At 32.0% G+C, this 14,010-nt stretch overlaps 1 protein-coding gene across 5 annotated transcripts in view; it reads left to right on the forward strand.

Annotated features, from left to right (window-relative positions):
* Zfp711 (zinc finger protein 711) overlaps window positions 1–14,010 on the forward strand; it is a 33,285-nt gene that overhangs the window by 14,069 nt on the left and 5,206 nt on the right. For 3 of the 5 annotated variants that reach the window (XM_017602345.3, XM_039100220.2, XM_002730265.6), the window contains 5 exons: window positions 1,904–2,446; window positions 9,901–10,056; window positions 10,719–10,856; window positions 12,531–12,665; window positions 13,417–13,461. In XM_017602345.3, the coding sequence (XP_017457834.1) occupies window positions 1,904–2,446; window positions 9,901–10,056; window positions 10,719–10,856; window positions 12,531–12,665; window positions 13,417–13,461 (1,017 nt within the window). The remainder of the gene's footprint in view (window positions 1–1,903; window positions 2,447–9,900; window positions 10,057–10,718; window positions 10,857–12,530; window positions 12,666–13,416; window positions 13,462–14,010) is intronic. The other 2 variants (XM_063279891.1, NM_001401122.1) reach the window with 1 other exon arrangement.

Consider the following 14,010-nt stretch of genomic DNA (forward strand, 5'->3'; position numbering starts at 1 on the left):
TTGCCTTGCAGAAGCTTTTCAGTTTCATGAGGTCCCATTTATCAATTGTTGATCTTAGAACCTGAGCCATTCCTGCTTTGTTCAGGAAATGTCCCCCTGTGCCAGTGAGGTGGAGATTCTTTCCAACTTTCTCTTCTATTAGATTCACACTGTATCTGGTTTTATGTTGAGGTCCTTGATCCACTTGGACTTGAGCTTTGTGCAAGATAATAAATATGGAACTATTTTCATTCTTTTACATAGACTGATAATTAGACCAGCATGATTTTTGTTGAAGATGCTTTCTTTTTTCCACTCTGTGTTTTTGTTGTCTTCATCAAAAATCAAGTGTCCATAGGTACGTGGGTTTATGTTTGGGTCTTTATTCTATTTCATTGATCCAGCTGTCTGCCTCTGTACTTACATCATGTGGTCTTTATCACCATTGCTCTGTAGTACAGCTTGAGGTCAGGGATTGCAATTCCCCTAGAAGATCTTTTATGGTTGACAATCAGTTTGGCTATCCTGGACTTTTTGTTTTTCCATATAAAATTTTCCATGTCTGTGAAGAATTGTGTTGGAATTGTGATGGGGATTGCATTGAATCTGTAAATTGCTTTTGGTAAGATGGCCATTTATTTGTGTCTCAATTTTAATTTTTTGTTTGTATCTTACTCTTTTATATCATTTCACGTATGTATTACTTTCATTCTAACTATTATTACCTCTTACTTCCTACCACCCCTGTTCACTCTTCCTCGAAACAAATTTCTTACATCCATGTCTTTTTATTGCACAATATGACCCACCAAGATTATCCAGAGCCATCTGTGTGATGGGGTTTAGAGCTATCCTTTAGAGTCTGGTAAGCTGAGGAAAGGTTAAATAACTAAAATTGTGACTTCCTTCTCCCATATTCTATACCTAGCCGATAGTTCAAAGGAGAGGATAGATCCCCAAGTGCTGTTTTCCCTTCTTTGATTGTTGACATAGCTGGTCTTGTGTGTTCCAATACAGGTTATGAGAGTTAAGGATTACAGTAGTCTAATTAATGTTTTTGTAACAGTTCACCTTAGCTTTGGATCTTACATACAACTAAATCTCCAGCCACCTCTTTTTTAATGTTTCCCTGGCATTTGAAGTGGTGATTTGAGTAAATTTTTTAGGGATAGGTAGACCATCACCTGTCATTTATTTTCTTCATTTTAAGTAGCAGGACCAACTCAGGATAAGTTTCCAGAGAATTTTTTTTCTGGTTGTTGGTTGTATCAGCATCTTACTTACATTCATTACCAAGTAATAAATTCTGTGGAAAATATGTGGCATTGTCGATTTAACCAAACTTGTATCTGCTGATGGACTGATAGTTGGATAATGTTTATTTTCTACTTTTATGAATAACAGCTATTATGAACTATTGTGAATATTTAAGTGTAGTTTTTGTGTAAACATATTTTACATTTGCTGGGAAGAAATGCCCTATTTGCAATAGTTGGTTTATATAGAAAATGAATGTTTAGTTTTGTCAGAAACTGTCAAACACTATTTTTCTGAATGGCTGTTAACATTTTGCATTTACCCAAACATATACGAGACATATTTTCTCTATCTTTACAAGCTTGGGTTTTATTTTAGTTATTTTAATTAGAGTGTAGTGATTTCTCATTTTGACATTTTTTCTTTTAAAGGAAAAATTTCTTTTAATATCTTTTTAGATTTTTTTTGGCCTTTTTAGACTGACCTCTAGCCCAATTCCAAATTAGTGATGATAGTTTTTAGTACAGTTATCAACAGTGCTTTTAAATTCTTAATCAAGGTATCTAGTATGTATTTAAACTATTTTATGCAAGTAGATATTAATTAAATGTACTATTTTATTAATAAAATAACTTTACCTTTTTTTGAATAATTGTTTGTATTGTAGTGGCTGGAATGGCTGGTACTGCACATATCGATGGAGACCATATTGTAGTTTCAGTTCCTGAAGCTGTATTAGTTTCTGATGTTGTCACAGATGATGGGATAACTCTCGATCATGGCCTGGCAGCTGAAGTTGTCCATGGGCCTGATATTATTACAGAGACTGATGTAGTAACAGAAGGGGTGATTGTTCCTGAAGCTGTACTTGAAGCTGATGTTGCCATTGAAGAAGATTTGGAGGAAGATGATGGAGATCATATCTTGACTTCTGAGCTTATTACAGAAACCGTTAGGGTACCTGAACAGGTTTTTGTGGCTGATATTGTTTCTGGTCCTGATGGACATTTGGAACATGTGGTCCAAGATTGTGTTTCAGGTGTTGACTCTCCCACAATGGTATCAGAAGAAGTTCTTGTAACTAATTCAGATACAGAAACTGTGATTCAAGCAACTGGTGGTGTTCCTGGTTCTACTGTTACCATAAAAACTGAAGATGATGATGATGATGATGTCAAGAGCACTTCTGAAGACTACTTAATGATATCTTGTAAGTGAAACACAAAATCAATTGCTTGAGATATTAATTTCAATAATATGGAAAGGTGTTTCAGAATCAAAGATAGATTTAATAGAAATGATAGAAAAAATCTTTTTGAAAATAATTTCAAAGTTGTGGTGTTGAGATGCTTTTTTATCTATATTTTTAATATACTCAGAAATTGCACACCAGAGTAAAGTGGACGTCAGTGTCTTAGAATCGAAGTTTGTATTTGACAGGCTCAACAGAAACATTAACTGATACAAAATTTTAATGATTAATTATGTATATTTTAGAATGAATAGAAAATTATGTTATCTTGCTTTTTAAAAACATAATGGGTTTTGATATTGTCAATAAGCATTTACATAAGAACTTAAGCATGTGTGTAGATAAAGGTCATATGAATGTTTAAAATGTTTCAGTTAAACCATAAATTTAGTGTTCTATCATTCTTTCCAGATTTATGTTCTACTTTGATTGATTATGTGTAGTATATGCAAAACTATTTGATGCATTTACTGCAGACTGCTCTGAGTTCTTACAGCATTCCATTTGAAAGAATGAAGTAGAAATATTTTACTATCATTTTGGGTGATAGATTTGCCAGACAAACTATCAAAGATAATCAAAACCTCATGCTTTGATGTTTGTAAAAGGAGGGAGTCCTGGTAGAGCACTTGCCTTGAATGCCACTGTCTACACACACGTGAATGCACATAGGCTTGTGCAAAAAGAGTGGATATGTTCTTCATAAATTTTGAAGGAATCATGCTACAAATAGAAAACATTAGATGAAGGATTTTAACATTCCAAAAGATAGCCTTTTTCCTTTTAAAAATAAAAATAAAATACCGGGAAGGGAATCACCATGTAGAAAGTCTCTATGTATGCCTGTGTACTTGTAAAATGACTATGATTTATTCGTGTTAGTGATTTGAAAACTAAAAGCACAAACTAGATTTGTCCTATTGGCTATGTCCTGTGTTTTACAGAAGCTTTTCAGTTTTGTGAGATTCTGTTATCAAATCTTGATCTTAGAGCCTGGGCCATTAGTGATCTGTTCAGGAAATGCCCCTACCTCCACATTGCCAAAGAATTCAAGGCTCTTTCCAACTTTCTCTTCTAGTAGATCCAGTGTATTTGGTTTTATGTTGAGGTCCTTGATCCACTTGGTATTGAGCATTGTGCAAGGTGACAAATACGGATCTATTTTCATTTTTGTATATACTGACTACCAGGTATACCAGCACCATTTATTGAGGATGCTTTCTTTTCTCCATTGTATATTTTTGGCTTCTTTGTCAAAAGTCAAATATCCATAAGTATTTCTGGGTCTTCAATTCTATTCCATTAATATTTTTTGAGGCAGAGTTCCACATAGTGCAAGCTGGCCTTAAAGTTGTCAGGTATCCAAGATTACCCTTGAACTTTTTTTCCCATTTTTATTAAATTGGGTATTTCTTATTTATATTTCAAATGTTATTCCCTTTCCGAGTTTCCAGGCCAACATCCCCTAGTCCCTCCCCCTCCCTTTCTATATGGGTGTTCCCCTCCCCATCCTCCCCCCATTACTGCCCTCCCCTAAGAATCCTGTTCACTGGGGGTCCAGCCCTGGCAGGACCAAGGGCTTCCTCTTCCACTGGTGACCTTACTAGGCTATTCATTGCTACCTATGCAGTTGGAGCCCAGGGTCAGTCCATGTATAGCCTTTGGGTAGTGGCTCAGTCCCTGGAAGCTCTGGTTGGTTGGCATTGTTGTTCATATGGGGTCTCGAGCCCCTTCAAGCTCTTCCATTCCTTTCTCTGATTCCTTCAACGGGGGTCCCGTTCTCAGTTCAGTGATTTGCTGCTGGCATTCGCCTATGTATTTGCAATATTCTGGCTGTGTCTCTCAGGAGAGATGTACATCCGGTTCCTGTCAGCCTGCACTTCTTTGCTTCATCCATCTTATCTAGTTTTGGGGGCAGAGGAATGGATACAGAAAATGTGATACATCTACACAATGGAATACTACTCAGCTATCAAAAACAATGACTTTATGAAATTCATAGGCAAATGGATGGAACTGGAAAATACCATCCTGAGTCAGGTAACCCAATCACAGAAAAACATACATGGTATGTACTCACTGATAAGTGGATTATTAGCCCAAATGCTCGAATTACCCTAGATGCACAGAACAACACATGAAAGTCAAAAAGGATGACCAAAATGTGGATGCTTCACTCCTTCTTTAAAAGGGGAACAAGAATACCCTTGGGAGGGAATAGGGAGGCAAAGTTTGGAACAGAGGCTGAAGGAACAGCCATTCAGAGCCTGCCCCACATGTGGAACTCTTGCTTGTGTGTCTGGAGCATTAAGATTGTAGGTATATGCTATCAAGCCCAGCCTGGAAATACTTTGCCAGTAAATATTTACATTTTCTTTAAGAAAATGTGGTATACTACTTAATGTGTTAGAGAGAGTATAAATATGCTCAAAGTATATTATATATGTATATAGAAATGTTTTGAAATATATTACTTTTTAAAATTAATATGTAGCAATAAAATTATATAAGTTGTATATACAAATAAACAAAAACTAAGTACTTATATTATTCATGAACATTTGATTTTCATACTTATACCCTCAAGTGTAGGGATTCTAGGTATGTGCTTCTAAATCCAGTTGAGAAAACTTTTTTTCAGAAAAAAATTGCTGATAAAATCATAGAAAACATCTAAGATCTGACTACTCAGACTTTCCCCAAATTTTGACTGTTTTTAATAGTTATACTTACATTTGAACCAAACTAGTTACTCTTAATATTTTTTTCTCTCCTTTTAAATCTTCATTATATTACCTTTTGGTGTCCAGTGGCCATCAAGTCTTTCAAGAATTATAGAACAAATTGCCATGAAAAACTCCATTTTAAACCAAGATGTCCTTTAGTTTTTGGCCTCAAAGTATAGACTTTCCAAAATATTTAAGGGCTGAAGTTGAAGACTTTTAATAGATTTTAACTTCTTGTTAGGGTACTTTTAGATCTTGTATTTTAGGCTTTAGAGTTAGAGAATTTTTTTCTCTGCATCTGAATTCAATCCATTTAAAAGCTAAAGCTTATACCTTCTTTATCCTACCACATGGCTAGCATTGTTCACTTGTGCTATGTATCTTTGAAATTAATATACAGTAACTATCTTTGTCTAACGTTTCAGTTGAATTCTTTTTAAAAATCTAATATATTTAAGACATGTCTGGGTGATTGTTTTATTTGTGAAAAGCTTCACTGGTGTTGCTGTAAAATTATAAAAAATGTGTCTTTTACCCCCACTAGGTCTGGCACCTCAGTTCCCAAGATATCTGGTAGACATCCTAATCTTAGTCAGCAAAGCCTCTCACCCACTTTGCTCCATCCCATATCACACAGCTGATGGCCTCTCTTTGAGCCTGGCAACAATCACTCTACCCATCCATTTTCCAAGGCAGGCTGCCACCATGCCAGAAATAAACATCTCAATTCCGGGCAGCCCAGTGTCTCCACCACCACAAACTCTCTTACACTTAAATTGCCACATGAAAGAACACACAACATAATAGCCTCTAATCCAATTGATAAGATATAATTTCCCACCTAAACACACAAAGCCCTGTACACTTCCATCCTTTAAGAATATTCATACCAACCCTTAAATACAGAGTGGAACCTTGACATCAGCCTCCAGGTTCTCTCTGCAGCTTCCTCTCTAGTCTCCTTCCATTCCAGAATCCTCCTCTTCCCTCAAAATTTTTTCCCGCCCATCCTTCCTTCTCGTCCAATGACAGGCCTCATTCTATCTTGTACCTGCCTTCAGTTGTATGACATCATCCTACACACTGGAATGAGGAATCTTCTTTATAATGATCCACTATAATGTAACTAAGACTTTTTAATTTTGAAAGTGAATTCATATGGGAAAATACCATTTAAACCTCACACATTTTAATAATAAAAAATGTTGACATCTTTGCATCATTAAAAATATAACTAGTTCACCAAGATAGAACTTATATACTGAAAAATTCACTCATCTAAAGATTTAAATTGTTTGTTCATATATCAACAATTGAATTGTCACCACTTCAAACAATTTAAAAGGTTTTAATTATGCCAAAATTAAATCTGATGAGCTTTTAAAGTTACTCCCTACTCTATTTATTCTCAGGCAACAGTAAATCTGGTATATGAATTTTGCCTATTTTATTTATATATTTCACGTGAATGGAATCGTGTAATATGTGACCATTCCTTTCTGTCTTCTTAGTGTTTCTCAAAGATCCTATAGTATTGGTAATGTGTGACACTGATGTTATTACTAAATGAATTCTCTTATACATGTATACTAATTTTGTTCACCCATTTATCAGTTGACGTATATACTATTATGGCTTCTACTTCTTAACTAGCGTGAATAAGGATGATAGGAAAAATATGTACAAGTTTTTCTGGGGGTAAATATTTTGACTTCTTTTGGCTGTGTACCTGATCATTCTGTACCATTGAAATTTAAATGTGATTTTTGTTTTTCTCATTTTTCTGCATTATAAAAAGATTTTGCTTATTGTTTAATCACAATAGCATATTAGTATACTGAATAGTTATATACTACCCACAGCATTATTTTATTGATATAGCATGAACAGGATCAAATTCAAAAGTCTATAAAATATGACTTTAAAAAGGAGGTCATTAATTTAGGAGGATGTGGGGGTTGACATGGGAGGAAGAAGAGGCATGAAGGAAACAATGCAATTACATTTAAATTAAAATTTCAAAATTAGTATTATGCTGTATATTCTGATAAAATTTTAGTCAAATTGTGCCAGTGATCTTAAAACAAAAAAATAGAAAACTCTCAGCCTTTTCAGTGCTGCCAAGCAGTGTTCTTTACTTATGTTGACTTTGATGCTAATAGAATTTTTTAGGGATGTGATATTGCTCACTTAAAGATGGGTCAATAATCAATACTTTGGGATATGCCTTAAGATAAGCAAAAATTTAAGCTCGAATATTAAGTATTTACATTTTAAGAACAGTCATTGAAAAGTCTAGTGCTATTCCTAGCACAGTCTGACAATCTCAGTACTAGACAGGCAAGGTAGGAAGTTTGCAAGCTCTAATACTGCTTGGGCTACATAGAAATAGCTCTATGTCCCAAAATAGGAAGAAAAGTATTTGTGAATTTATTAAGTCATTTGGTCTCCTAGTAAAACTTTGTTAATGTTAGTTTCTCTAACTAATAATACAAAATAAATATTGGTAAAGCTAAACTCTTCAAAGTACACACAAGTTTGAAAAATATCTATTATTTATTAGATGAAAATACAGAAGAAATTCAATTGCTCCATACATTTAAAAATTGCTCATTCTGAGATGCTTTATCTAAGCAGAAAACAGTGAATACATTAAACTTAATGTATGAAGCTTTTTTTAAAAGTAGAAGGAAACTCAGAAAATATGCCAACAGAAAAAGCAGTGAGGGCATATCAACTATAATTTCAATGTTTAAAGCTAAAATTTTGGTGCATAGTTTAGAACTACCCCTCAAATCTATTTTATTTCACGAACCTTACATTTCAATTATAATTTAAAATTAGTGTTACATAGAAGGAAATATGTTCACTCAATCTATTTACATTTAATAATGAAATATTTATTAAGTGAGTATTGTCAACTTTCAGTGACTCCAACCTCCACAATTTCTATTTTGGACCTTTTGAGAGTTTTTTTTTTTTTAAATAAGTACTGTTTTAAAATCGATGAATGAGCAACTTCCTTTTCCTTAATATTTTATTTGTTTTTGTATTTCTATGATCTCATTATATCATTTGACATATGTTAGTTCATCATCTTAATTCATGACATTGTCATCCCAGAATTGCTAAGGGTGTAGTTATATGGTTAGGAGCTATAGTGGGATGGAAATATTTATATCATTCTTGTGTCATTTAAGTGCTAGCTTTCATTGGCAATAGAATTTTCAAACTTTTAAATAGAATGGAATAATTTATATTTAGACAAGGTAAAAAAGCCTTTCAGAGTTAAAGTCATTTGTGAAATGTCTTGTTTTCCATTTCATTTTGGGAAAACAACATTTTTGATGACATATCAAAGGTGAAAGTTAACCAGGGAAAATGTATATTTCAACTCATTTAGATCTGCATAAAATTTTAAATACCAAGGTTATAGTTCTTTAATGAATTTTATTTTTCATAGTTTTAAAAATGTTAGATATATTCAAGAGCTTTAGTATTTTATGGTTCAAGTATGGTATTCTGAAATATGTAATAGCACGATTTTGCTTTAGATTATGCTTTAGTTTTTACAGGAACAATATTGAAATTAAAATGCTTGAGAATATTTACAGGTATGTTGCTTGAATATGACTTATGGTTATTATAAGATTGTTTAATAGAATATATATTTCATAGTTCATATATAGTATTCAGGTGATATATCAAATCATCCACAGAGACTGTAGAACAGAATAAGATTGCATATGTATATGAAAATCTTTAGTCTCGAACATCGTTGCTTTATCTTTTTGTATTACTTTTCTAATATGCTCTGAAGCACCAGGTTTTCCATAAGGAAAAAAATACCATGCAGCTAAGTATCTTTATTTATACTTTTAAAGCAAAGCACATACAAATTTATACACAAGATTTTGTGTTTTTCTTCAAATGCTTCAAAAGAAATTTGAACTCTTAGATAATATTTTTTTGATGGTTTCTGAAGTGTTTTTTAATAAAATCATTAGGACATATTTTTATCATTTAAAATAATAGGTTTGATTCATTAATTGGCTTTAGAAATAACTGCCTTTTAATTTGGGATTTGTTCATGTGAACTTACTTTATGACATGTATTTTTTCTGTTATTGATCTTAGAGATAAGATTTTATTTAAAATGCAGGCTATGCTTTATATTTTAATTGCATGTGAAGCAAATGCCTCACTAGATAGCTTGATGATTCAGTGAATATAAAAACATCATATACAAAAGAGCAAAGACATAGTATTTGAATTCACCACTTATATTTATATTAAAATTGTATTTTTGGCAATTTTAAGAATTACATTAATATCCTGGGGGCAATGTTTATGAATTGTAGTGAATAGATATTCATAAACTGCCAAAATTACAAGTCATATTCAAGAAATATGACCTACATAAATACATATTTGCTATATTAAATTTCAGTGCCTCTTATACAGAAACAGGGTTTGGTTAATATTCGTTTTTTTTAAAAATAATGTAATTTTGATCCTGTTATAGCTGATCTTGAGTATTATTTTTCCATGAAACATACCATTTTTTAATAGGTTACTAAGGGAATATAATGGGTAGGTGTTTAAAACATCATTTTGCCATTATGCTTAACACTCATTAATTATCAGTGTTGCTTTTACTGAAATTATTTCCTTTATATTTTGCAGTGGATGATGTGGGAGAGAAGTTAGAGCATATGGGGAACACACCATTAAAAATTGGTAGTGATGGTTCACAAGAAGATGTTAAAGAAGATGGATTTGGTTCAGAAGTGATTAAAGTATATATATTTAAAGCAGAGGCTGAAGATGATGTTGAAATAGGTACAAAACTATTTTAATTCCATGATATAAGAGACATTAGAATTCTCATCTTTCATGAGGATTATCTAAAATTCTCAAAAGACAAAAATGTTCATAGGCTTCTTAGTGTATTTTTAAAACTGTATATGAATATCTACATATAAAATGGGAATTGGGAAAATGTCACTCAGAATTTTTCAAATGTGAAACTTATGGCAGAAAATTTTAAAACAAATGAAAATAATTTGTATTAGAATAAGAATTATGAATTATGATGAGTGTGTAAGAGCATTGATGACAGGAATGTATTTGGGATTTTAAACCTACTTCTAGCACTTAAGTGAGAAAAACCTTCAATAGTTTGTATGTTCTACTACCTTGTTTTCTCAAATCTGTATGATGACCATAATGACAATGACATAATAAGGTTTTTATGAGGAATGATTGGATATATATAATGTATATCCATATATATATATATATATATATCTTTTATAGTGCTTGTTATAAATGTGATATAATTATTAAATGAAATTAGTGATAAATGTTTAAGGTATAATTTACATGAGCATTTTAATGACACTTTGAAGTTTGTTAGAATATTTATATGCCCTGTGTATCCTTATCAATTGAGGGATTTATTCCATGATATAATCTAGTTTATACGTGTTTTAATTTTTAAGGTGGGACAGAAATTGTCACTGAGAGTGAATACACCAGTGGACATTCTGTAGCTGGAGTGCTTGACCAGAGCCGAATGCAGCGAGAGAAAATGGTTTACATGGCAGTGAAAGATTCTTCCCAAGAAGAAGATGATATCAGTAAGATAAAAGGGCACTGTAATGACTTAGAAGAAGCAATAACACAACTTTAAAAACAATTGATAGCAGCCATATATGTACTGAATAACAGCTAAGTTAAAAACAATAAGCTTATTCTTGCAAATATTTAGAAGTATGGGTCCTTTTAGACGTTCTTGAACCAATATATTACTGAGATAAGAATACATAACCATACATTTCAAATAATGTGTTACAAAGAGATGAAGAGTTTATAGGTTTGATGTAATGAAATTCAAAATACATAGAATGCAACTTATATATTAAATATATTATATACATGTATAGTGCACATAAATTCACACAGGCATACAGACAGACAGGCATAAATTTAAAAATGTTTGGATCTGTTAAATTTTGTTTCATTTTAATAATTAACCTCGGAGGTAGAAAGTATTATTCATTTTTTATAAGACAAGTAAATCCTCAGGGAAAATCAATTGCTCAAGACCTTTACAACACTAGACGTGAGAACTTGTCTAACTCTACTGCCAGCGTTTTCTCTACATGGCAGTAAGCACTTCTGTCCTATCTACATTTAGCAGTGAAAGGGCTAACTGGTTGATCTATCACTGAAAAAGTTGGGTGGGTAAATATTTTATACAAGCCGTTCTGCTAGGATGGTAATTTATTATGCTGTTCATGGGTAGACCACAGGGTAAAATATCCTACTCAGATTTGCTTTCTTTTGTCATTTTCCATGCTTTTTGTTTATTTTTCTTCAAAACATTTTATTCTTTTCCTACATTGTTGTCATCTCATTATTTAGTCTTGTCTGAGGTTGTATTTGTTTCCTTGCCATCCTGACAAAACACTATTTTATCACACAAGGGCAAGAGGCTCATTTTCACACAATTATCTCGATAGTGCTATATTCTATTTATGCTACACTCTAACAGCTATTCCTCATGTCTTTCTCTAGCAACCACAGAGAGCTGACTGCTGCCTCCCTATCACAGCTGAAACTATCAAAACACTTGCTGTATAGTACTTGAGTAGGGAACACAAACGTTTATTTAAGTAATGGTTAAGTTTGTTTCATCATAAATCTTAAAAATTTTAACTCACTAATTAAATAAGAGGCATGATAGTATATGGGAAACTGAGGTATAGGTTTATCTAATGCCATAATTTGATAGGAACATGGAAAACTTAGACCAGCATCTGTGCTTATTAGAGAGGAGAAACAAGAAGATACCTTTCCTCACTTGTTTTTATACATTTCTTTTATAGTACATAGAAGATACAAGTTTTTGAAATATGGGAAAAGCATAAATTACATTTGATGTTATATTTATGAGTAAATAGAAATATTTTTTCACAAGAGTATATAAATTTTCCTTTTATGTTTAAATATTTTAAACCTCAATACTATTACCTTTAAATATGTTCTTTTTTCTCTTAGTACTATACTTAAAAGTATTGCTTCTTGAAGAGAGTCTACTGATTCTTGAACAACAGCATTTTATATTATATTTGTATGTACATATATATTTATAATCACATATGATTATAATTATTTAAAAAGTTTATTCAATGACTAGTATATTGATTATTAATCACCACACAAATCAACTAAGATGAAATCTTAAAACCTAAAGATTTAAGTTGTTTGATACTTAAGATTATAAACAAGTAATTATTTCCAAAATGTAGGTTATGCTGAAATATCAGATGAACTGTACATGGAAGTCATTATAGGGGAAGAGGAAGGAAATCTCCTTGAGATTCAGCTTGAGGACTCTGATGTTAATAAAACAGTTTCCCCTGTTGTCTATCCTGCATCATATGGTAGGACACTAGTATTTTTACCTAAGTATGGAAAGTATGTATTGATATGCCTTTGAGCAATTAAATATTATGTTTTATGATGCCACGATGTTGGCTAATTGAATAAAATACGTTGCAGTGAATTGATTCATCACCAGTTACTTTACATGACTTTTTCACACATCTTATACTATTAAACCGTGCTTAATGCATTTTTGTTAGAATATATTCTAAATCCTACCCGTGTAAGTGAGCAACATAAAATACTTTAGTTTCCTAAAATAGGAGCGACCTTTAAAAATTAATCCTTCCTCCTTTACAAAAATATATTTCAATTGTTGACATACAAATAATAAAATGGAAGTTCTGAAAAAATCAAATGTATGTTAATTCATTCCTTTTTTTATCCCATTATGTCTTTTGTTAATTTCATTATTTTTATATAACTTCCATTTTTTCTGCTTCTAGTGTACAATGCATTATTTTATCTAAAGTTCTCTTGAAGTTTATTTCATTCAGCAGTCATGCATGTTTTGAGCATCTTCATTGCTAAGGCTACACTGCAGAAACTGTTCTCGATATTACCAATTCTAAGGAGGCAGATAACAGTCCCTATTTTCAGTGGAGGGGATTATTTATTTTTTGAAGTTTTCAATAATAAATATATTTTATTGAGAAATTTGTAACAAAAGTAAAATTTTATAGATTAAAATATAATCTGGTAGTAGTTCTGTGGGCAGTATATCAATTTATAACTAGTCCTTTTTTATAGATGAAAGACGAGTTTCCCGAAGATATGAAGATTGTCAAGCCACAGGTGAGAGAGCATGTGTAGGAGACATAAATGTACTGCCTGACGAGTAACACTAGTTAGATTGTGACTCTACACAAATTTATTGACTTCACCTATTATACAACTTATATAGGAGTTTGCCTCTCTTTAATAACCAACATACATATGTATTAATTAGACAATTTACCACATGGGTGGCAATAAAAGGTTGTTATTAAAAAATATACAAATTACTTGAAGAGGAAAAGAACAAGTGTTCATATCAACCATTTACTAATGTCATTCTTGGAGAAAAGTGTCTTCTTAATTTCCATGACAAACATAATATGTATATATCACAAATTCATGTCCCAGCTTAGTAACACTTTAAGTTTAATACACTTTAGTGTTGTTCCAATATAGATTGATTTATTTTCCTTAAAGGAGACTTTTCTCATGACAAAGTCTGTAATTATTGTTTCTTCCATTGGGTAGTTTGACTCTAAACTTAAATGTAGGTTTAATATAAATAAAAAGATGTACATCAGAGCATATATGCTAGGCTGACAGTTTTGTAGATTTAAAATATTAATG

The sequence above is a fragment of the Rattus norvegicus genome, chromosome X (assembly GCF_036323735.1).
Source record: "Rattus norvegicus strain BN/NHsdMcwi chromosome X, GRCr8, whole genome shotgun sequence".
Taxonomy (NCBI): Eukaryota; Metazoa; Chordata; class Mammalia; order Rodentia; family Muridae; genus Rattus; species Rattus norvegicus.